Source organism: Dipteris shenzhenensis, chromosome 19, assembly GCF_047967505.1.
Source record: "Dipteris shenzhenensis isolate YYH24624 ecotype China chromosome 19, Dip_SZ_1.0, whole genome shotgun sequence".
NCBI lineage: Eukaryota > Viridiplantae > Streptophyta > Polypodiopsida > Gleicheniales > Dipteridaceae > Dipteris > Dipteris shenzhenensis.
Genome location: NC_141614.1, coordinates 5359478 through 5385335, shown reverse-complemented (window position 1 = coordinate 5385335; position 25858 = coordinate 5359478). Strand labels below are relative to the sequence as shown.

Here is a 25858-nt window from a genome sequence, read left to right as displayed (position 1 = left end):
TCTTATAATGGAGCTCTGCCAAACTCTCACTTGCAGGACGTGCACAATTGGTGAACCAGGTACTTCTAGCCACATCCTGGTACATCGCCTCGTGTTGGTGTTTTCATCGAGGCTGCATGGGGGGCAACTATGGCACTTAGTACAGAACTTCCTCTGGTTAGGATCGAATGGCACACGCAACACCTAAGCCAGGATGGCCTAGAAGACACTGATTTTGCCCCAAACGCAAGGTGGACTTGGCATTATTATTGACCCATAGATGCAGAGCAGAACCCTATTGGGCAAGCTAGTAGTGAGAGACCTCACCCCAAGTGCGGAACCCTGGAAACTCCTATTCCAGCTGTGGCTTCTTGGAAATATGCCTCGCACAGGTGGGCAATGGCAGCAGTCCTACGTGTGGATCTTCTCCAAGGCTTCGCTGACAGGGAAGAGTTTTCCTTTGATGCAGAGTCTCTACAGAGTGTAGCAGAGATTGGCAACACTCATACAGGCTAGGTCATCTTGCAAAGAGGAGTTTGAGAGGTAGCATCTCATCTGGCATCCAGATGTCAGACTCCGATGGACGCATGCTTGGGCAGCGGACTCATATCCGATGTCCACAGTGGGACGGGGGACCAGCCAGTTCCTTTGGGACACGGAGATGACTTCCTAGAGAGACAGAGGCCCACAAACAAGCCCTCTCCACCTCCAAGGTGCACGTATAATGATGTAGGAGATTGAGGAGGCGATCCCGGACTCTTGGTGGGAGGGATTACGGAGCCCCTTAACCCCCCATTGCTGGTAAGGATAGTTCTCGCGAACAGGGGTACTGCTCCAAATATGCTTTTTTCAAGAGTCTCTTGGTTCCCCCCCTCAGTCTCGTTTCTATTGAGTGGGATCGGGAGGCTCAATGTAGGACGAGTCGGAGATGGAGGAGGAGACAGAGATGGACCTCGAGGACCTAGAGTGGCACAGGGTGGGCCGCTTGGGCAGGACTTGGTACATCTATCCCTCCATAGTCTTATCGACCCCAGAGGGAGCAGTGTGGCGCCTTTGGATTTGAGAGGGCAGATCCTTATGTGACATTCAATGGGACCCAGGGGAGTGGTTTTGGCCCACCTACATACGACATTCGGACTGGGTAAGGGTCTCCTTCTCGTATACTACTCGCATCGAGCGTCATTTACAGCTTGAGGCAGCAACATGGTCCCCTTCGAGGGAGCGCCACCAGCTAGAGCAGGATGTATCAAGAGAGGTCATAGGCCACTTTTGGCACTGCCTCTAGATAAGTTTACGCCCGTGGAAGATTTCTTATTTCTTCTAGCTGTTTGTGCACAGGGGTCTGCCCATCGGCCCTTGGCTAGCGCAGATGCGGATAGATGGTAGATGCACTGGTTGTGGGGATCGAGTTTTGGAGACCATCCTGGCCCTGCTGCACAACAGATGTGGCTGGCAGCCTTTAGGATTGTTGCTAGCGTGCAGAGGATGAGCAGGGATTTCACGTGGGGGATGGTGGCCTAGCTCACGGAGGGAGGCCATGCCTTTGCGATCAACCCTATCACGCCGGCTTACAGGATACATGGACAGCAGGTTTTCCAAATTGAGATCCATGACGCAGTTCAGCCCGCACGTTCACGCCCAACACCTCTCCCGGAGGATGGTGTTTGGGAGACTATCTCCAACATCACCACCTGGAACGTCTAGGTGGCCAGGTGTAGCAAGGTGATGGGAGGCCAGACGATTTCTCCGACGGCTACCCTAGTAGCCATTTGGCAGGATATTATCTTCACCTTGCGTGCCATTTGGGAACGCGGTACTCCAGGCTCAAGAGCGACTGTCGAGAGGCAAGAGCGCTTCTTCAAGATATGGCCGGCAAGAGTATTCTACACCCTTTCCGCAAGGGGTATTCGCCGGGTATATAGACCACCATCATGGTTGCTAGCTCCTGCTTCAGAATCTCTATAGGCGATGAGCCATGCAAGCAGTTCAAGAGGAGAGGGCTGTCATGAGACAGAAAAAATCAGTCCCTCGTTGGATTTTGAATACCCTCAGGGACAGCAAGCAAGCTGAGCCTTTGCCTGCCCGCACTAGAGGTGTGCACAAACAGATGGTTGACTTCGGGGCCATATAGGCCACCCCTTTGTACTTTTTCATTATCCATTTGCAAGTACTCACGTTTGCTTCAGCTTGTTGTTTGCTCCCTTGCATTCCACTCCGTTTCCATTGCTTCCCGCACCCAACAGTATTAGTCCGAAGAGGAGTTGTTGGTAAGGACCCCATGATGTAGACTAGACAGGACTTAGCGACGACTCTTGGAAGGAACTGACTACAAATCTTAGGGGACAGCCCAAGGGCACAGAAATGAACCCGCTGAGGACTGATCTAGACTGATATCGACTGGTATGGGCTAGTGGAAATTCGTCTTTAATGGAGGCCTATCACAGAGAGAAGGGACAGCCATTGTAAAACCGTAACTTTTTCTTAGGCAAGTGGAGACAAAGGGGATTCATCAAGCGAATGCAAGGCGGAATCAATCGGACACCACAGCACCAATGATTGGCATCCATGTGGTACCCACTTGACACAAGGACATTTATGAGGACAGATGTAGTTATTAATCCTATAACTACAATAGACTATATCAGCTGCAAAGTCCGTAGTGCTAAAATCCATAGTGAGAGTGAGTGAGATGCAAGCTTTTCATGATGAAAACAACAGATGGAGGACAAACTGACGTGATAGATCTATATTAGAATCAAGTACAAGAGGCCTCATTTATAGGCCAGGCAGCCTTATCTTTGACCCATAGAATACCACACAAACACAGACACACACACACACAGGAAAGTGACACATGTCACCCTACTGTAGACTCACATTAAGTCTCCAATAATAGAAGGTAATCAAACAATCCCCTGCCATTTCCTTGTATGCTGGTAAGACTAATGCATTGAAAAACATACAAGCTCTCATCGAATATTTCAATGTTTTTTTACTTACCAGCAACTGCAAGCATTCGCCATTCAATCGCCATCCCTATCAGATATGCAAGCAGAATGCCTATTGTTACAGAGAACTGTTAAAAATGAACAACAATACAAGTTAAAATCATCTTAAAAGGGTTGAACTGCTGGAGGAGACTTCCATAAGGTAGCGCTTCTGCTTTGGCATGTTCAGGATACAACTGCAAGAGCTTACTTCCACTCGAGGGATCAACCAACCTGATTTGCAGTGCCTAGGGTACCTCTGAGTTGCAAGGGGGCAATTTCACCAATATATATGGGCACCTGAGAATGTGCAAAGGATGGCAGAAATATTCAAGATATATAATTACAGTAAAGAAGATTATTTAGAATTTTCCCAACCAAGAAGCACTATGATGCCTTGCACTTACCATACTAAATACATATATGAACACATACAACCCTATTTCTCAGGGTGAACTTACTGTGAAGGAGATGACTCCCACACCGAATCCTACCAGAAATCTTCCAATATACAGCATATAGACACCCTGCACACAGATTGTCATAGACATAAATGGACTCCAAGTCAGAGTTGGGAGACTTCAACATGTCTGAGCAGTGCAAATGCAAGCAGCGTGAATAAATTTTGGCCTGTTTATTGATTAGCTCTAGTTCATGAATACAGTGAGCTAAAAATGCTTACAGCTTCCAGAAAGATACATCGGAATCAGGAACTTATAGTTATACATTCATTTGTGCTTATAAGTGCTTCGGTTTTTATGACATTGTAAACGAGTAAAGTTCTACTCTTCAAAAAGGAAAAATTTTCAAAAAACATATCAGCTCTCACACCGATCCACCTCTGCTAGCACAATGGCTACCCAACCAGCAATATTTGGAGCTGCTGCTGCGACTAGAGCCTGTTTCAAGCAACAATGTCGATCAGGATGATGCTGTTTTTGGTAAACAATTGGAATAAAGCCATTTAAGTTCAATTCATGCAATAGTTATTTACCCCTTTCCTGCCAAGGAACTCTGAAAGCTGACCACTAACCAAAGCTCCAAGCATTCCACCAATATTGGACATGGAGCCAAATAAAGAAAACTGTTAACACAATTAGAAACAGTTAGTGAAAGATAATGTTTAATGAAATTCACATCTAGTGGTGGAAACTTGTGGAAAAAGACACGCATCATACTATGGCTCAATCATTCATGGGAAAGCATGTTTTTATATTTGGAGTGTTTGAGAAGGAGTAAAGGCCTTGAAATTTTCTTATTATCATCAAACAAGCAAATTGCTTGAATAATCAGAATGAAATGGATGAAATATGCCTTCCTTGAAAGAAATATAGCATACCTGAGAAACAGTGAGATTCAAGTCCACAGTCATAGCAGTTTGGGTTGGAGAAGTGTAACCGTTCTGCAAATCCCAAAGCCAATGTATGTTAGCAGGCGAAAAAAAAACATGACAAAAATGAAGCTAGCAGAAAAGAAATTATACATTGTCTACGTCTTCATCTACATGAAACATTGAACATTCCAAAAGATCTTTGCCATCAAATCAGTCATTATAGTTAGCGGAAGGCATAGAAGGTGTCTGCACAGACCAAACATCAAAGAAGTGTTTTTGCCATTGTTTGAGAGTATACATCACTTCAGGTCAGAAGCTCATACATCACCATGGGCATCCCATAGCATGCCCTTTGCTAGCACAAGGGAAAGTGAACACCTATTGGCTGTGGAAGCCGAAAAAACGAGAAGCCAACAAGAACCACACGAAAATCCAGATGAGTAAAGAGGGAAGGCAGCATGACCCAGCTGATCCTAGTAAACAAGAGATTTGGTCAGATAATTTGCACAGGCTATAATCCTCAAGATGGTGGCGATGATTCAGTCAAACAAACATCTCAGGATGTAAAGTCTAGCCAATACTGTTCTAAACACCACCAACTTTCTGAAAAGCTGGATTTTATTTGAAGCGAGAGAGAAAGCCGTAACTTGTCAGCTTACCCATCGAGTCTGTCCTCAACAGAACATTGCAGCAAAAAGACATGAAGAAAGATGTATCCTATTCAAGCATCCTGCAATGGGATATGACCTTTGATGCTGAAGTATATACGCCATCGTCTTAAGAGGTCATCCATCCAACAAGATCATCTCTTCTTTTACAAGACAATTTTCAGAAAAAAGGTAGATTCTATCAATGCTTTAAAACCATACAACCAGCTTCCGAAAGGAGCTGTTGATGTAAACAACGAATAGAAACAGGTTGCCAGCTACAAGAGTAAGCACCCGTTTACGGATCTCATGGCTCATCGCCTATAGAGATTCTGAAACACGAGCGAGCAACCATGATGGTGGTCTATATGCCCAGCAAATACCCCTCGCGGAAAGGGTGTAGAATACGCCCGCCGGCCATGTCTGGTGGAAACGCTCCCGCCTCTCGAAAGTCACTCTTGAGCTTGGAGTACCGTGCTCCCAAATGGCACGCAAGGTGAAGATGATATCCTGCCAAATGGCTATTAGGGTAGCTGTCAGAGAAGTCATCTGGCCTCCCATCACCCGGCTGCATCGAGCCACCCAGACGTTCCAGGCAGTGATACTGGAAACAGTCTCCCAAACACCATCCTCCGGGAGAGGTGGTGGACGTGGACGAGAGGGCTGAACTGTGTAATGAAGGAAACCTGCTGTCCATGTATCTTGTAAGCCGGCGTGACAGGGTCTATAGCAAAGGCGTGGCGTCCCTCAATGAGCCAGGCCACCATCCCCCACGTGAAATCCCTGCTCATCCTCCACGTGCTAGCAACAATCCTGAAGGATGCTAGCCATCTCCGTTGTGCGACAGGGCAGCCCCAAAGACAGTGCAGGATCGTCTCTAGAACTCTATCCATACAACCAGCGCATCTGCCATCTATCCTCATCTACTCCAGCCACGGGACAATGGGCAGGCCCCCATGCGCCAATAGCCAAAAGAAATAGGAAATCTTCCGCGGGCGTAGACTCGTCCAAAGACGGGGCCAAAAGCGGCTTGTGACCTCTTGCGGGACATCCTGCGCTAGCCAGTGATGTTCCCTCGTGGGGGACCATGCTGCTGCCTCAAGCTATAAACGGCATCCAATACGAGTAGTGTACGCAAAGAAGGAGACCTCCTCCACCCAGCTTGAGTGCCCAATGCGGGCTGGCCACAACCACTCCCCTGGGTCCCATTGAAGGTCACATAAGGATACTTGACTCTGGTCAAGTAAACCTGACTTCGATCGGGGAGACTTGGATTATTACCAAGAGGGTTAACTACAGTTAACCAGAGAACCACAAAGCTGACTACGGTCAGAGAGTGTTGACTTCGGTCAATGAGACTTGGCATGCGCCAAGAGGGTTAACTACGGTTAACCAAGATGTGCCAACTTCGGTTGGAGAGACTTGACTATAATTAAGGCACCTCGACCCTTGGCCAAAGCCCCTTAATTATGATCAAGAGTGTTGACTTCGGTCAACCAAAAAACAAATATATATTTTTATATTTGTTATGTATGCACATGTGTTCAGTGGGGATGCCCACCGTGACTAGAATTAGTCCATAGTGTGTTATTTGCATGCAAAGCGCAAACAATTAATGGGTGCCATGGTGGTGCGCTTCAATTATTTGTTGCAGGTACTAGGAAGAGTGATTTTCCTAAGCGCAATGGAGCCTAACAAGATTCTAGGATGCATACATGTCATGATCCTGAGGGCTCCCATCCAGAGCCTCCCTGCGCTACAACAACTCCATAGGCAATGCGTGATAGTCTCCAAGACACCATCGGAGCAACAATGGCATTGTCCCTCCACTCGCATCTGCTCCAACCACGGTCCAATAGGCAAGCCTCCGTGGGCGGCCATCTAGGAGAAGTATGAGATCTTCCTCGGCCGCAAGCTGGACCACAACCGCGTCCAAAACCTCGAACGCACATCCCGGGCACTCTCTGGGTCACCCAATGTCTCTCCCTCGAGGGGGTCCATCTCGACGAGTCCATCTGAAGCCTTCTGCCAATCCGTGTGGTGTAGGAAAAGAAGGGCACCTAATCCACCGACTTAGCTAGGCTGCCCCTAGAGGACCAGAACCCCACTCTCCCTAATCCATAAGCACCACACTGATCCCTCCAAGGTCGATAAGACTATGGAGGGGTGGCCCACTATCCTGACCCTCTACCACTCTAAGTCCTCTAGGTCCACCTCTGTCTCCTTATCCATCTATGACTCAACCTGTAGAGATCCTCCCGGTCCCACTCAATAAAAGCGAGACTAAGGGAAGCCAAGAATCTCCCGAAAGGAGCGTATCCAGAGCGGCTCCGTAATCCCTCCCACCAAGAGTTCGAGATCGCCACCTCAATCTCATGTATCCTAATGCCTGCTCCTCAGAGATAAGAGAGAGCTTGTCTCCGAGCCTCTCTCTCTCTAGGAAGTTGTTGCCAAGTCCCTGTCAGCGGCACCTCGGATAATATCCACATGTAGGACTGTTGCCACTGGCCCCCAGTGCGAAGCGTGTTCCCAAGGAGCCCCCGCTATAGTAGGAGCTTCCAAGGTTCCGTCCTCGGGGTGAGGCCTCGCACTACCAGCTTGCCCAAGAGAGCTATACTCTACATCTCGAGATCAATAATGCCAAGTTCACCCTGTGCTTGGGGCGAAATCACTGTTTGCCAGGCCACCCTAGCTCTAGTGTTGTGGGTGCCATCCGATCCTGACCAGAGGAAGTTCCGAACCAATCAGCGTAGCTGTCCCATGCAACCTCGGTGAAAGCACCAACAAGAAGCAATGTACCAGGATGTGGCTAGGAGTACCTAGTTCACCACTAGAGCTCAACTTGGGAGAGAGTTTCGCGGAGCTCCAATACAAGAGCTTCCGCCGAACACTCTCCAGAACCGGGCTGAACTACTGCTCTGCTAACATGTCGATACCCACCCTAGCAGCCCAGGTATCTAGCCATCTCTCCTTTCAGAATCCACCGAAAGCCAAAATATGTGCCCCAGCCTCGAACTTCCTGGCTCTCCTCTATGCTTGCGAAGAAGCCAACAGATTTGGTCCAATTTATGCAAGCTCCGGATGCCACACACAATAAATGGACAGCACACCTCTGACCCACTCTAGACTAGCTATAGAACCATCAAAATAGAGCGCCGTATCATCTGCAAACTCTGAATCCAGGAGCTCCTCCTCCTGTTGGATTGGTAACCTCATCCCTATAAGGCCAAGTGCCTGAGAACGCATAAAATAGCCCAAGGCTTCCGCCACAAAAAGGAAAAGATACGGAGGTAAAGGACATCCTTGTCTCACTCAACAGGAGAGCAAAAAGATCTCACCTCTATGGCCTTCGATGATCACCTGGCTGGAGCTGCCTGCATATAGAGCTGAGACTCCTCTGATCCACCTCTCTGAAAAGCCGAGTCTTTGCATAGTCCCCTCCAGGAAGGACCACTCAACTATGTCATAGGCCTTCTCGAAGTCAAGAAGACGGATAGCAAGAGGCTATGCCTCCTCCCTGGCCCACTCAACTACCTCCTAAAAGGTTTAAATGTTATCCAGTATGCTGTGCTCCTAGACAAAGCCCCTCCGCATCTCGTGGATGATGTCCAAAAGGCGGGGTCTCAGATGCAGACTCAAGGCCTTAGCCAAGATCTTGTAAGTTGTGTCCAGAAGGGTGATCGATCTCCACTGTCGAATATATGCTCTATCTCCCTCCTTCGAAAGCAGACATATCCAACCTTTGCTCAAGGAATGAGGAGGAATTCCTGAGTCAAAGATCTCCTGACAGGCTTGTTGGGGTAAAGGCACATTGCCACCCTTTACAAGTTATGACCCCTATGACTGTCTTAAGACAGTCATAGGGTGAATCCCTAATCCTAATAAAACTTTTGAGTTTGTGGTGTGGCTCAACACTTCTTACACACCCACACTTCTTGTGTCTCCCTCTCCTAACGTTCCACCCCTCTTTCTTTCCCTCACAAGTGGTATCAGAGCCTTTCTCTCCCTCTCACTCCGGTCTACCCCTCCCTCTCCCCTCGGGCCTCGTGCCCTCAGCAACGAGCAGGTCGCGCGCAGCGCGCAGGAGCAGCTGCGCGCAGCATTTGCGCGAGCAGCTATAGCTGCAATAGCAGCTAGCTGCAGCTAGCTGCTACCCGCTACTCGGCGGCCGCAGCCTACCAGGCGGGCACAGCCAGCGCGCAGCACCGGCCGCGCGCAGCCAGTCGACCGACTGCAAGGCAGCAGCCGCGACCAGCCGTACCGGCTGTACAGACGCGGCTGTACGGACGCCACGACAGGTACAACCAGCCGTACCGGCTGTACGGATGCGTGCAAGTACAGATACAGCCGTACCGACTGTACCCTCAGCCAGACCTTCGACTTTTTTTTTTGGGATCCGTGCCCTCGTAGGTACAGGGTACAGCAGGTACCCTGCGCAGGTACAGAAGGTACAGCAGGCACAGATTTTTTTTTGGGGAAGAAGGAAAAGAGAGAGCACTCTGCTCTTTTGCGTGGTACTTGCAAGTACACGCAGGTACAGAAGTACAACGAGGTTTTTTCTTGATGCATTCCCGGAATTTTTTTTCAGTTCTAAAACTGTGTTTTTGAGGTACAGAAAGTACACTCGTGTCCCTCGTGCTTGAGGTGACTAGTGCCACAGTGTGTGGTAGTTGCACAGTTATTTTTTCGGGAAGGTCAGATGCCTTAATTTGCTGAGGGCTTTTATGTTTTTGCTGAGTGCAAATCTCAGTTTTCGGGTGACAATTTCAAAGGGCTTTTGCCTGGAAGTGTATGCAGTGTATGCCTTGAGGCAGTGTGGAGCCAGGGTGCCCACATTGGTCTCGTTTTCCGCAGTGTATCAGTGACATTTCTTTGCAGGTCACATTTTGTGTACGGCACTTAGAAAATCTCAGTTGAGCCACGCTTGGCCAGGGCGCATCGAGCTTACTCGGTCCCTAACTGTCCATCGCTGACAGTGCTCAAAAGATCTTCTTTTCGGTGTTTGTATGTTGGGATCTGTGTTGCCACTGTGCACACAGGCAGTTTATGCATTACTTTGTCAGGTGAAAGTGCCAGGAGAGCGCTGTATTTTGTATGCTACCTCAGTGTTGAGGTGTTTTTCACTTGGTACAGGTGTCAAATCAAGGGGCTTTTGCCCAGATTTTGCTTGTGAGCACTTGAGTTACTGTTTGAGAACTTCAGATGCCTTTTATCCCCTTGGCAGAAGGGTGATTGTTTGGGATTTGTCCCATACTTTGTTGCAGGTTTTGTGACAGGCTGAGGTGTTTGGAGCCTTTTTCAGTGGACAAAACAGTGTATGACAAGTGGTTTATGCATATAAAATCAGTGCAATACCTCATCTGAGGTGGGAGAAGTGATCAGGACATCAGTGTTTTGTGTTTCGTCAGATGATGATGCACTTGTAAAGCACTTGTGGAACAGCTGCAGCATTCTGTAGTTACTGTTTTATGCCTATTTGAGCACGGTACAGTGTGTCAGAAGGTACAGTAACTGGAGGGAAAATTTTCTGTTTTGCTGCAGGATTTTTAACAGTAAAAACAGCACTATTGTGAGTGCTCCTGGCTCTTGATAAAGCAGGTTTTCTGAGAAATCAGAATTTTATTTAGTCATTTTTTTGACTTACAGGGAGTCAGGCACTTTCCTTGTCTGATATGGCATCAGGGGGAAGTGAATCCTCAATACTAAACATAAAGAAATTGGAAGGGGCACACAATTATGCATTATGGGCAGAACAGTGTTTGAATGTACTTCTACTAAAGAAGATTTCTAAGCCCATAAGGGTGAAGGGTGTCAAGTCATCTGGGATGGCAGATGATGAGTGGGAGGAGCTTGATTTGTCCACAAGGGCGGCTATCATGCTTACTCTCACTGATTCTCTTGTGTTCAATGTTCAGGCAGAAAAGACCTCTTATGGCCTATGGCAGAGGCTAGAAGAGTTGTATGCCCAAAAGAGCTCAGCCAGTAAGGTTTATTGGTTGAAGAAGCTTGTCGACCTTCGCATGAAGGAAGGTACAGCTATGACCTCACACTTGAGTGAGTTCAATGCCATCTTTACACAGCTTATCGCACAGGGATTGAACCTTGATGAGGAGTTCAAGGCTACTTTCTTGTTGTGTACCCTCCCTGAGAGTTGGAACACTTTCAAGACCACTCTGTCAAATTCAAATGTCACTCTTATGTATGCTGATGTGGAGAGCTCTCTCCTTATGGAGGAGATGAGCAGGAAGAATAGTATGGGCAGCAAGTCTTCCAATGCTTTGCAGGTACAGGAAAGAGGTGGGACTCAGCAGAAGGGGAGATCTGCTGGCAAGTCCAAATCCCGCAGTCATTCCCGTGGCAAAAGGGATATTGAATGCTTTTACTGTGGCAAGAAGGGACATGTGAAGTCTAAGTGCTTCAAGTTTATACGGGATCAGAAAGCCAAGAAGGCTGAGACAAAGGATGCAGGCAGTGGCAGCAAAGGCAAAGGCAAGGCCAAGGCAGATGACTTGGATGCAGTGAATGTTGCAGCAGAGGACAGTGACAGTGACAGACATGATGTATTATGTTCTGCTGTAATTGCACATACATTGGTTGTTGATGGCCATGACATGCACACCTGGCTCTTGGATTCAGGTGCTTCTTTTCATGTTACGCCTCATAGGGAGTGGTTTACTTCCTACACAGGTACTCATGGAGTTGTTCACCTTGGGAACAACTATGCATGTCAGATTGCAGGGATTGGCAGTATACAGATAGTATTCCCTGACGGACGCATATTTATGCTTGATGGTGTTCGCCATGTGCCGCAAATCAAGAAAAATCTGATTAGCACTGGCTTGTTGGATGACAGTGGTTATCACACCACATTTGGGGATTCCAAATGGGTAATTACTGATGGCCACGTTGTAGTGGCTGAGGGTTATAAGAGTGATACCTTGTACCCTCTTTATGTTTCCAGTGTAGGTAATCATGTTGTTGCCATAACCGAGCTGCCGAAGGTTTCATTGTGGCATAGCCAGTTGGGACACATGTCCGTTAAAGGAATGCAAGAACTGTCACGTTTGGGTTATCTGCCGTCTCTTTCATTTTCAGATTTGCCTACTTGTGATCATTGCATTTTTGGAAAGCATTCTATGACTCCTCATAAGAGGAGAACTCCCCAGAATAGAGCACCGCTTGATCTAGTGCACACTGATTTGTGTGAGATGCCACAGCTATCACTAGGGGGTGCAAAGTATTTCATTACTTTTATTGATGATGCCACACGCAAAGTGTGGGTCTATTTCTTGAAGCATAAGAGCGATGCCTTAGATGCTTTCAAGAAGTTTGTCGCTCAGGTTGAGAATCGGACAGGACGCAGGCTGAAATGCCTCAGATCCGATAATGGGGGTGAGTATGTGTCACATGCTTTTGTACAGTTATGCGAAGCTAAGGGCATTAAACAGGAACTCACAGCCCCTCATAATGCATCTCAAAATGGTGTGAGTGAGCGGATGAATCGAACTATTCAGGAGAAAGTTCGATGTATGTTGTCTTATGCTGCATTGCCCCATGGCTTTTGGGCAGAAGCCGTGCAAACAGCAGTTCACCTAATTAACAGGTCGTCGAACAAGGCTTTGGAGTTGAAAGTGCCAGAGGAGGTGTGGTCTGGCAAGCCACCTTCATATAAGCACTTACGTGTGTTTGGCTGCGAGTGCTTTGCTCATGTACGCAAAGAACTGCGCACCAAACTGGAGCCGAAGTCTTTCAGATGCATCTTCATGGGTTACGGTGACGAAGGTGAAATGGGGTACAGGTTATGGGATCTTGTCAAACGGAAGATTATACGCAGCAATGACGTCATCTTTAAAGAGGATAGTGTACACAAAGAACCCATGCAACCTGTGGAATACAGGAGGGTTGTTTATGATGATGTCAAACAGCAAAGAATGCCCATTAATATGCAGCAGCAGGCTGCTGTAAATAACCCTGTTCAAGAGGGTATACAGGCTGAAAATCAGCCAGACAATTTTGCCAATGATGCACCACTGGATATGCCAGCAAATGGCGCTGTAGGACAGCCAAATATGGTGGTACAGCCACCCATCATGCATGACGAACAAGCTAGACAGCAGCCTATTACGGAACATTTTGTTAGGAGGAGCACCCGTGTACAACGACCTCCTGACAGGTTTGTTCCAGGAGCCAATAATGTGGCTGATTTTATCATGCTGACAGATTGTGGTGAGCCTTCCAGCTTCAGGGAAGCTATAGGAAGAACAAAGAAAAGGAAGTGGGAGAAAGCCATGCAGTCAGAAATGGACTCCCTACTTCAAAATGATACATGGGACTTGGTGCAGCTACCTGCAGGCAGAAAGGTTTTGCCATGCAAGTGGGTTTACAAAGTCAAAATGGATTAAAATGCTTTACCGAGGTATAAGGCCAGATTGGTTGCCAAGGGATTTAAGCAGGAGAAGGGCATTGACTTTGATGAGATCTTTTCCCCTGTAGTCAAGATGACTACTTTGAGAGCAGTGTTAGCTCTTGTTGCTCATGAGGACATGGATTTATGTCAGATGGATGTGAAGACTGCTTTTCTTTACGGAGATCTTCATGATAAGATCTACATGAGTCAGCCAGAGGGATATGGTGTTAAAGGGAAAGAGCAGCTTGTGTGTAAGCTCAAGAGAAGCTTGTATGGACTCAAGCAGGCGCCAAGAGAATGGTACAAGAAGTTTGATGCCTTCATGCAGTCCCAAGGGTATCATAGGTGTGAGACCGATCATTGCTTGTACACCAAACGGGCAAAGGATGGCAGTTTGATGCTACTCATTCTATATGAGGATGACATGCTGATTGCCAGCAAATCTTTGCAGGAGATTATTGCTTTGAAGAAGCAACTACATAAGTCTTTTGACATGAAAGACTTGGGTGATGCAAATCACATACTAGGTATGCGGATTACTCGTGACAGGTCTAAGGGACTTTTGTTTCTGTCACAGGAGTACATTGACAAAGTACTGCAGAGGTTTAAAATGGAGGGGGGGAAGTCTATTAGTACCCCGTTGCCTCCTCATTTAAAACTCAGTAGTAAGGACAGCCCCAGATCAGATGATGATAAGGCTGAGATGGCCAAGGTTCCGTATGCATCTGCAGTTGGTTCTTTGATGTATGCCATGGTTGCCACTCGTCCACATATTGCTTTTGCGGTGGGAGTCATCAGCAGGTATATGGCAAATCCAGGCAAGTGGCACTGGGAAGCAGTGAAAGGCGTCTTGAGGTATCTCAAGGGTACCAAAGACTTGTGCATATGCTATGGTAGGCAGGATGCATTGGTGCATGGTTTTACAGATTCAGACTATGCAGGGAATGCAGATAACCGGAAGTCTACTACCGGTTATATTTTCACATTTGCAGGAGGTGCTATATCATGGGTGTCTCGGTTGCAGAAATGCATTGCACTGTCAACCACTGAAGCTGAATATGTTGCAGCCACTGAGGCTTGCAAGGAAGCAATATGGCTTACTCGGCTGGTGGGAGATTTGGGCATTACAGGAGATATGCCAGTTTTGCACTGTGATAGTCAGAGTGCTATCATGTTGGCAAAGAATCCGGTCTTTCATCAAAAGACCAAGCACATAGATGTGAAATACCATTTCATCAGGGAGGTACTGGAAGACAAGCGGCTTGAGCTTGTGAAGGTGCATACTGATGATAATCCTGCAGATTTGCTCACTAAGAGCTTGCCTACAGAGTGGTTTGCACATTGTCGCCACATCATGGGATTAGGTTGAGACCATTCTTATTTTATGGTCTTGTATACAGTAACTGTATATTGCTGTAATTTTTATTCTTTTCTCCCCTTTAGGCACATTGGCCTTTAGGTGGAAGGTTGTTGGGGTAAAGGCACATTGCCACCCTTTACAAGTTATGACCCCTATGACTGTCTTAAGACAGTCATAGGGTGAATCGCTAATCCTAATAAAACTTTTGAGTTTGTGGTGTGGCTCAACACTTCTTACACACCCACACTTCTTGTGTCTCCCTCTCCTAACGTTCCACCCCTCTTTCTTTCCCTCACAAGGCTAACCGAAGTGGGGTGGAGAAAATAAAGGTGGGTCAAACCATCCTCTCCTGGGCACTTCTAGGCTAGAAGAACCTATCGTGAAAGGCTCCTCCAAGCGTCTGCTAAGGCTTTGTGCAACAACTGAGGGGACCTGCTCCCAAACTGCCTCTCTAGCCAGAAGAGTGGTGGCCGAGGCTGCCTCTGACTGAAAAAGCTGGCTATAGAAGGCTATAGTCATCTTGAGGATATCCTGTGGGTCTAAGTGCATCTGACCCCGCGAGTCCCTAAAACGCTATAGCTGGATCCTTGCTGACTATGGTCCTGTGGTCTAGAAGAACTGGCGAGTCATCATGTTCCCCTGTTGGACCCATCTGGCTCTAGAGGAGTGGTAAGAAAACTCTGCTCTACGGACCTCCAAGTCATGTAGCTCTAAATGTATGCACTCCAGGCAATCCTGAAGCCACGGGAACCCTAGGTCCTGCTCCCTGAGTCTCTCAATGGATGCAAGATCCCGACGCAAAGCCCACTCCCGCTCCTGAAGAGCAGCTTGCCGTCTCTATGCTTGGCTCTATAGCTCCTGATTGCTCTGCTGAATCTGCTTAGCCACCCATGTCACCCACCCCTCAATGGGACTGTCCGCGAGCTAACTCTAGATCTCTACCAACACCTATTGGACATCCTCCTCCTCTAAGAGAGCATCTGGTAAGCGGACCCCCTTTTTGGTGGAGTCCACGACAGGGCTACTTCACATGAAGAACTGCTAGCAAGTGGTCCGACATTGTGGTACCTGCTAGAATGCCGGTGGACCCGCCTCGAAGTAGAGCCCAATCACCAATATAGAATCTGTTCAGACGCTCTAGCAAGCCATCATGCCATCTTTGGCCAAAGGAAAAGCACAGGCTGCCTGGAGGCATGGTAAACTCAGGCTCCTGCCAAGGGTCCCTGCTGCCACTAATATGAACTGCTCCCAAGTACTCTCTTCCGCTGGCATTTCTGCGAAAGAGGCTCCTCACTACTTGTCCTCCATGAACTCGAGGTTGTTGAAATCTCTCCCAACAATCCATGAGTCCGCCTTTGGGAGGCAATCCCTGGGCCACCGCCACAAAGCCGGACCGTGTTGGTTGCAAGCAAGTGCGTACACGTTTAAGATACCAATCCGGGTCTCTCCTACCTAAAGGCCCATCCAAACTGCCCGGCCTAGAATGAGCTCACTCTACGCGAAAATCTCCGGTGCCAGCGCCTGAGTACTGAAATGCAAACCCACAACTCCTATTAACTGCTGGGGACCAGATCTTCACGCCTCTCCCAGGGAGGAGGCAATGATGGCATGCCATGTCAGCTGTTGAGAACATATGCTCCCGAATCAAGAGAAAATCAACTAACCTGCTTAATAGAACCCGCTGCAATTCCTGGCGTAAAAGCAAGTACTGCGGCTAGCTGCACGCACGGTTGTAAAGCCCGTGCACATTCCCAACTCACCACCATCAAACTCATGGAGATGGGACGGTCATGAACAAGGCTCACCTATGCGTGGGAGCCTACTCTAGGAAGCCATATTTCCATGATTTTGCCAGGGGTTTCGAGGGCGAATAATTGGTATCTATGCACCGACGAACCAACGTCGCCACTGGCTCAATCCCCACTCTCCGAGCCCAATACGGCATGAAAGAAACATCTATGCCAAACAGGTCGGCGCATTGCTGGAGCGTCCAATAGTGAAGCTATGAAAATTTTGTCTCTGCAGGGAGGCAGATCACGGCTACAGCCAAGCTTGCTCCAGGCTTTATTGGGGAAAAGCCAAGCTGAAAAAATTAAGAGCAACCATGGGCCAACCAAAGATCCATACCCTGAGGTCCCATCCACTCATCCATCATCTGGTATACCTGATGCTCCATCATCGCATCAAAAAACTCTCGGGTTCACTTCTCCTACAGTGTGGAGACGAAATGGAGGATCTGAATTGGGATGGGTTCGGGAACCCACCGGGCTGATGCCCCCTCTACCCCACTCTACGAGGCTATAGGATCAGAATGGTCAACTCTAGGGGCATAGGGTACGTATCTGAGATCTCCAAATAATTCCAGGGACCCAGTCGCCAAAACTCCCTCGACAACGGCCGGTCCACTCGCATGTGAAGGTCCAAGGACTCAATCTCGAAGCCCCTCTCTCCAAACGTATGAGAAGAAGAAGTTGTATCTTGAGTGGACTATAGCCTAGGAGAGGTCGGCATAAGAGCTGGCGTCTTTCCCTTACCCCCTGAGGAAAAGCCCCTCACCGGGCCCGGCAAGGTGCCCGAGGAGGCGGCCTCGGGTGAGGCTGCTGCTATCTGTAGGGTGGGGGAGGGGATAGGCGGGGGAGGTCGGGTGATGAGAATAATCACCGAAGGAGGGGCCGGCGGAGAAGGCTGGGTGGGGACGGCGGAGATGCAACAAGACTGCTCTTAACTGACAGTAAACACCCCTAAATTTGGTAGAATGTGCAGGAAAGTTAGAGTAGTGAAGTACCTTATGTTTGAGGAAAAAGGTAGGAGTGGAAGGTCATGGGCTGGACCTACAACAGAGACTTGTGAGGGGCTGCACAAGGGCAGGAGGAAGTCAATCCTTTTTAGAATTCAGCTGAGTATTGAACTCTTGCTGTAATTTCTATTTCAGTAATGAAGTACAAGTCATGAATGAATTGTCAAGTAGTATTGCTTATGGGATTACCTCCTAGGATGCCACGTGGCAACTTATGGTATCCCCTAAAAAAAGAAAAAAAACACTTACAAGCCAATAAAGGCCTTTCTACTAACTTTTAGCCTAAGTAAAAGTTAACCCTCTGTTACAATCCTCCCTCCTCAAATAGAAATTTGTCCTCAAATTTGAAAAGGCTGTAACCTGGACATACAATGCTCCTTGTAAACCTGAACAGCTCAATTCTGGTCATATCAGCTAAACAATGAAGTTTCTCAGTCAAATACCTCCCTATAGGCATGCTGATCTGTAAATGGATCATATAATATTCCCAAGAAATCAAGCAATCGGGTGGAAAAGTTATGCTGTCCAATATAACAGATCTGATCAACATGCTGATCTGAGAAAGGATAGTGAATGCTGGCTGCAGCATGTCCATATATGCTATATAGCAAGAGAAAATCAAATCTGCTCATAAAGACTCAATTTTGGCCATAGAATTCAGCTAAGCAATTGAGGGTACTGCTCCACAATTGTAGATGGCTGCCAAGAAGACTCCTCATCAGGTAGACCTCTCCATTTGATAAGATATTCCATGTAGGACTTGTTCCTCAACACATGATCTCTAAATCCAAGGATCTTCTCAGGTATATACTCAATTTGGCCCTCTTCATCCATAGGAGGTAGCTCTTCCATAACTTGCTCCTTAGGCCCCAAATACTTCTTGAGCAGTGATACATGGAATACTTTGTGTATTCTAGAGGATGGTGGGAGCTCCAACTCATAAGCCACTTCCCCAACTTTCCTCAAAACCTTGTAAGGTCCATAATACCTATGAGCAAGTTTAACACTGGTATTACCTTTCAAAGAAGCATGCCTAGACTTATGTAATCTGAGAAATACATAATTCCCTTCTTCAAAATCAAGATCTCTCCTATGCTCATCAGCATAATCCTTTATCCTTGCTTGGGCCCTTACCATATTATCTTTACATTGCTGTAATAGAGCAGTCATGTGAGCCAAATCATCCTTGGCTTGCTAGCTTGTCAATGCTGGATCAATAATGGTTGATGGGACATGAGCTTTACAACCAAACATGGCTTCAAAAGGGCTCATACCAAATGAAGTATGCTTGGTGGTATTATAACAAAATTCAGCTAGATGCAACCATTGATCCCACGATGCTTGGGTCTCAAAGCAAAAATGCCTTAGATACTCTTCCAACCAGCGGTTAACCCTCTCTGTTTGCCCATCAGTTTGAGGGTGATCTGCTGTACTTGGGGTAAGAAGTGTTCCCATAGAACTGAAAAGCTCTTGCCAAAAATGCACCATGAACTTAGCATCACGATCACTCACAATCTCTTGAGGAAGTCCATGTAATTCAAACACATTCTCCATGAATTGCTTAGCCACCTTGGAAGCTGTAAATTGGGTCTTAGTAGGAATGAAGTGGGCAGCTTTAGTAAGTCTATCAACAACCACAAAGATGTTGTTCCAACCCTTAGAGGTCACTGGTAGACCTGTAATAAAGTCCATGCTGATATGTGTCCATTTACCTTGAGGTATAGGTAGAGGTTGTAGTAAACCAGCTGGCCTCAAATTCAACTCCCTGTTTTGTTGACAGGGCTTACAGCTTTGAACATAAGCAAGAACATCCTTCCAAAGCCCCTTCCAGTGAAAACTCTTTTTTACCTCATCATACGTCTTGTTGAGGCCTATATGCCCAGCCATAGGAGATGAGTGAAATTCCTGCAAGATTGGCAGCTTATAGGAGGAATTTTCAGTAAGAAATATTCTATCATTACACCACAAGAGCCCATTGTGCAACTTGAAATTGGGATATTGCTGACAGTCAGGATCTTGCAAGTCTTGGAACATTGCAGCTGCTTGAGGATCATTGAGATACTCTTCTTGAATGCAATGGATCCAATCTTTATAAACCTCAATAATAGATGATAAAGTACAAGCCCATATCCTGGAAAGAGAATCTGCCACAATATTTTCTTTGCCCATCTTGTAATCTATGTCAAAGTCATAGTTTTGCACGATGGATAGCCATCTCCTTTGCTTGGGTGATAGAGAAGACTGAGATAGAAAATATCTAAGAGTCTTATGATCAGTCTTGACCTTGAAATGGCTGCCATAAATGTAGTGGTGCCACTTTTTGATTGCATGAAGTATTGCCAACATCTCTTGGTCATAAATGTGGAAACTTGACTCCTTGTCATCCAATTTCCGACTTTCAAATGCAATAACTCCATGACTCTACTTTAGGACAGCTCCAATGCCCCTTCCACTAGCATCAGCCTCAATTGCAAAAGGTTGAGAGAAATCAGGACATACCAAGATAGGCGCTGAAGTTAATGCCTCCTTTAATGCTTCAAAGCTCTTATTGGCACTGTCAGACCATTGGAAAGCATTCTTTTTTAGAAGATCAGTGAGAGGAGCTGCCAATTTGGCAAAATGCCTTATAAACCTTCTATAAAATGATGCTAGACCAAGGAACCCTCTCAGCTGGGTGATATTCTAAGGTATAGGCCAATCCTTTACACACTTTACCTTGCTGGGATCCACCTTAATGCCACTACTGCTGACAATATGGCCCAAATATTCCACTTCTTCAGCCATGAAAGTGCATTTACTTGATTTGGCATACAACTGGTGTGTCCTCAATACTTCCAATACTTGCTGGACATGCAATAAATGCTCTTCTTTCGTTTTGCTGTAGATCAATATATCATCAAAGAATACCAACACAAATTTATAGAGGAAAGGCTGCAATACCTTGTTCATTAGGGCCTGGAAAGTTGCAGGTGCATGGCTTAGACCAAATGCCATCACTTTGAATTGATAAAGCCCACGTTCTGTCCTGAAAGCAGTTTTATGTTCATCTCCCTCCTTCATCCTTATTTGATGATAGCCTGACCTTAAGTCAATCTTTGTGAAGTACTTTGCCCCTCTAAGCTCATCCAATAGATCATCAATTCTAGGGATAGGAAACCTATTCTTAACTGTCATTTTGTTCAAATCCCTGTAATCAATGCTATTTCAGATATACAACTTGCTGAAACTCATCTTTGTCATGAGAGAATGGGTCATCTCAATTATAGAGCTCTTGCTAAGTTATATTCACAGGACATGGCAAATCATGTACCTCAAATTCACACAGTTTTCAAACATGTGTGTGAGGGTTGTCTTTTGGGTAAGATGCATCGGTTTCCTTTTCAAAAGAATTGTCCAAAACTCTCACAAAGGAAATCGCAGCTAGTGCACAGTGATGTCTGTGGCCCAATGAGGACAAATGCCATTGGGGGGTACAAATATTTCATGACTCTCATTGACGACTTCACAAGATATTGCTGGGTATATGCTTTAAAAGCCAAATCTGAAGTGTTCTCATGCTTTCAGAGGGGGCTGAATATGGTTGAGAATGAATCAGGATGCAAGCTTGTCACCCTCAACACAGATAGGGGGGGAGAGTATATGTCAAAGGAGTTTGATGCATTTTTGTCTTCACGGGGCATTGTTCACTCATGCATTACTCCCTACACTCCTCAGCATAATCATGTTCATGAAAGGAAGAACATGTCCACTATGGAGATGGCCAGATGCATGCTTAAGGCCAAGTCCTTGCCTAATAAATTTTGGCTTGATGCAGTGACGTGTGCCAAGTATGTGCTGAATAGATCACCTACAAGGGCCATTGAAGACTGTTACGCCTTATGAAGCATGGAAAGGCAGGAAGCCTTCACTTTCACACATAAGAGTTTTTGGGTCTCTTGCATATGTTCATGTACCATCTCAGCTGAGACATAAGCTTGATGACAAGGCAATCAAATGCATATTTATTGGTTACAGCCAGGAGAGCAGAGGGTATAGGTTATACCAACCAAATACTGGAGATTGTTGTCAGTAGAGATGTAATCTTTGCTTAACATTCGGCTTCTCCTCTTGTGGACTGCAAAGCTAAGCCAAAAGTTGACATGTTTGATGCCTTTGACTCTTAGTTACCTCTACCTTCCTCAGAGGGGGACTTTGACCAGCAACATGAGCCTCCTGCAAGCCCTCCAACAAGCAATGATCAGCCAGTACCCCATGCTGATTTGCAGGTTTCTCTTCCAGCACAAGATGATCCCACTATTCATGATGCCGTGATTGAAGAAAGAGTTGTCAATAGACAGCAAAGGCAAGTTCCCAGATGGCTTCGTGATACATTGAGGGACAGCAAACAAGATCAACCTTTTGCTACCCGGACAAGATCAGGGAATAGACAGATGCATGGTCACTTTCTTGAGTTTGCACTCCTTGCTACAGCTTGCAATGAAGAGCCTTTGTGCCATAAAGATGCTAAGCCACAAGCTTTGTAAGACAAATGCCAGAAAGCAAAGTTCCAAAATTACGAATGATCCCTCAGAGATTGGGAATGTTCATGATGGTGTCTTCAAATGAATGTAACCTTCCTAAGCTAAGGAACATGAAGGCGGATGCTGTATCTGCAGAGGAGTAGGAGAAGATTAGGGAGCACTAAGTCAAGACTCAAACTAAAAGGGGAATAGAGAGAAATAAAGCTTTGTTGGCATCAATTAAAGACCTCAAGGGTCTATGAAAAGGAGTGCTAGCAAAAAACAGCTCCCAAATGAAAAGAGAGATATATAATTGTGCATAAGATACACCTACAGGAGTCAATGATTTACAAAAGCTGCATTTCTGTGTGTGTCGAGTATTGTGTGTGTGTCTCTATGTGCGTGCGTGTGTGTGTGTGTGTGTTATGAGGGCTGAGTTACCAAGTTTGGCAGCCACCTTGGGGCAAGTTGTATGCCCTCCCCGTCCTTCGGGTAATCGCAATCGCTTTTGTATTCTTTGGGACACAGATCACCCAACCCCCCCTTCCATTGCGGTAGAAGTGGAGGATGTTCCCCTTGGTGAAAAATATTTTGATCTGAAATGGGGAGTTTTTGCAGGTGCTTGCTTCACATGCCATAAGTTTGGCCACTTAGCCTCACAGTGTCCTGCAGTACTGCATCAGCTCCCTCCCACAGCTATTGCCCCAGAAAATACTCCCCCCCCAACTTATGCCCCGGGGTCCAAGGTTATGCCTTCCAAACTGGGTGATGTGGCTCCCAAATCTGTCCCTTCCAAAGAAAATATGGTTCAGGTTCTAGCTAAGCAGAAGGATAAGGGGAAGGGCAAAATTTCAGAATCTCATGCCTCTCCCCAGGCTGTCTGGCAGCAACCCAAAAAGGTATTTGCTCTTAAACCACGTCCATTACAGTCTCGCCATTGGGATGCTTCAACTTCTACCCCTGGTCAGACCTCTACCCCCGCTGACAGCCTTGCTTCTCAACTGTGGGTTGATGTGTTAAAAAGAGGCATTCCTGTATGTGACAATGATGAGGATCATAGAGCTAATGATCCAGGAGCACAGGTGGATGTTGATGTCATGGCTGAGGCCTGACAGCTTATACTTTACTCTGCCTTTTGGTTTGACTGTACATATCTTCTATGTCTACTTCAATTACTTGCATCACATACAATGTTCAGGGTCTTTGCAATGTCAATAAGTGGAGACTTTTTTGGCATTATGTACATAGAATGCATCCCGATGTGATCTCTTTACAGGAACACAACCAACACTTCTTGGCTGGCCAGCAAGGCCACTATGCTGGTTATGATATTTTTTATGCTGGTACAATGCACTTTTCGGGTGTTTGCATGCTGGTAAAACATGATTTACAGCCCATAGTTGCTTACAATGACCCTCAGGGTCGCTGGATGGTGATCAGGTGCACCTGGCAGGCTAATCTCTATGAAATTGCATCTGTTTATGCCTCACAAACTTCTGCGACTAGAGCTCAAATGTGGGCCTCTCTCCAACAATATCCATGGCTGTCCAATGCTTTCTTGTGTGGAGACTTTAACAACTCGCCTGCCACTCAAGACAATACTACTCATCGCTCTCACATGATCCCCACTGAGCTTCGACATTGGGAAGATATGCTCTCATCTTTGCATGCAGAAGATCTATGGCTCTCAACAAGAGACACAGATATGGGTTATACATATCATCACAATGCCTTTACTCATTACTGGGCTCGACTTGACAGATGGTACTTGCTCCATGCTCAGCAGTATGCTGATTTTACATGTACATTACGGGTTCATCACTCACTCTTGCTATCTGATCACTTTCCAGTATGCTTGACACTATCAATAGCACGTCTGACAGATGATATGCCTTTTTTTGGTCGTCGCCTGCTCCATGTTAATAGTGCCTATTTGCTTCATCAACAATTTCAGAACATGGTGAGAGTGGCTGTCCGTCCCCTCCTCTTGCATGCTCAGGAAGATATGGATTTTGCATGGATCAGTTTTGCTCTCCGCTTACAGACTATTATTCAAGACTATGGACAGAGTTACATGGGAAACCTCAGGCTTAAGTTGAAATGGGCTCAATCTCACAAGCAGCAAATGGATGCAATCAGTTCTCATAGGCAGCTTACCCCTTCTGAACAGGATTCTTGCGCCTATGCGGTTCATATCATCCACCAAAATGATCTTCGCAAATTAAAGAAGTGGCAAATCCGAGCTCGCATGAAACCCCTTTTAGATAAGGGCTGCTCCTCCAAAGCTTTTTTCAAAAGTCTCCATGCTGATAGGAGAAAGGAGGATATTTGCAGGATCAAGAAAGATGATGGTACCTGGACCACTTCCAAATCAGAATTGGAATTGCAATGCTCTAGTCATTTTCAGCATCTCAGAGCTCTTCAGCCTGATCATTTGATGCAAGTGAATGCAGCTAGATCTCAATTTCTCATGCATGTCCAGCCCATATTGTCTCGGGAACAGGCCTATGCATTGGAGCAGCCTTTTATGCTTAGTGAACTGGATGATTCCTTGAGTCATCTACGCAAAAACAGCTCTCCTGGTTGGGATGGATTGACTGTTGAATTCTTCCGTGCATTTTGGGGTGATCTCAAGAACACTCTTCTTCTCATGATCAATCATGCTTGGGTAGAACAATCTCTTCCTCCATCCTGGAAACATGGTCTAGTAAAATTGATTCCCAAAAAAAGGTTATGTGAAACGATGGCTGATTGGCGGCCTATATCTCTCATGCCTGTCATTTACAAACTCATTGCTAAAATGATTGTCCTCAGGGTTCGCTTCTTTTTGCAAGCAGGACTTCATCCTAGGCAGTATGGGTTTGTCCCTAGAAGGCAAATCACAGACAATATCTCCAATGCCCTACTTGCGATTGAGTATGCCAAATACTCCAAACAAGATGTTCTCATTCTGCAAGTAGACATTGCGAAGGCATTTGATACAGTCCATTGGGATTTTATCTCTCAGACTATGCATAAATTGGGATTTGGCCCTCGGCTTGTCCACATCATCTACTGGCTCTATTCTCAAGCCACGGCGCAATGCTTGCTTGGTGGTGGGTTGTCAAGAACCTGGACTATGACCCGCTCAGTGAGACGGGGTTGCCCTCTCAGTTCCTTACTGTATGCCATTTCTACCCATCCGTTACTGTTGCATATGGACTATCTTGCAGACACAGGACAGCTTCATGGCTTGCAAATCCCAGGGGCACAGTCATTTCTTGCACAGGCATATGCTGATGATTCATACTTTATGCCCAGGAATTCTCAAAGTGACCTCTCTCTTTTAATGCACACGCTGAACGACTTTGGCATAGCTGCTGGACTGCACATCAATTTCCAGAAATCAAAACTTCTAGCTTTGAAAGAAGCTGATTGGCATTCACTTCTCTGGCCAGGCCACATTATCTCTTCCCATACTATTGTCAGGCATCTAGGTTACCCCATTGGCTGGAATATTACCCCGCATCAACAGCTCAAATGGGTGCTTCAAAAGATTAACAAGAAGCTGGATTATTGGCATTTGTCCACCTGGCCTCTACATGTTCGACTTCGGATAGTACAGTCCATCATTATGGCATATGTGCAATTTTATTTGCCCCTTCTTCCCTGGTCTTTCAAGCATTTGGCTTCCTATATGTCCCAGGCTATGGAGATATTTTGGAAAAGCAAATCTCATAAAAAGGCCTTGCGACTACTACCTGTGCAGTCCATTTGTTCACCTAAGACTCATGGGGGGCTGAATATTCTCAATCTCCAGGTTCATATGTTGGCACGAAAGAGCACTATGATTGCTGATTTTCTTCAGCA

At 46.4% G+C, this 25858-nt stretch overlaps 1 protein-coding gene across 1 annotated transcript in view; it reads right to left on the bottom strand.

The window, feature by feature from the left end:
• The window catches only part of LOC147889967 (sugar transporter ERD6-like 4), a 107057-nt gene that overhangs the window by 65919 nt on the left and 15280 nt on the right, over positions 1-25858 (bottom strand). Inside the window, exons 2-7 of the mRNA XM_087390916.1 lie at positions 4306-4368; positions 3961-4050; positions 3806-3865; positions 3428-3493; positions 3201-3266; positions 2980-3055 (exon numbers count right to left, since the gene is read on the bottom strand). Coding sequence (XP_087247042.1) covers positions 2980-3055; positions 3201-3266; positions 3428-3493; positions 3806-3865; positions 3961-4050; positions 4306-4368 — 421 coding nt within the window. The remainder of the gene's footprint in view (positions 1-2979; positions 3056-3200; positions 3267-3427; positions 3494-3805; positions 3866-3960; positions 4051-4305; positions 4369-25858) is intronic.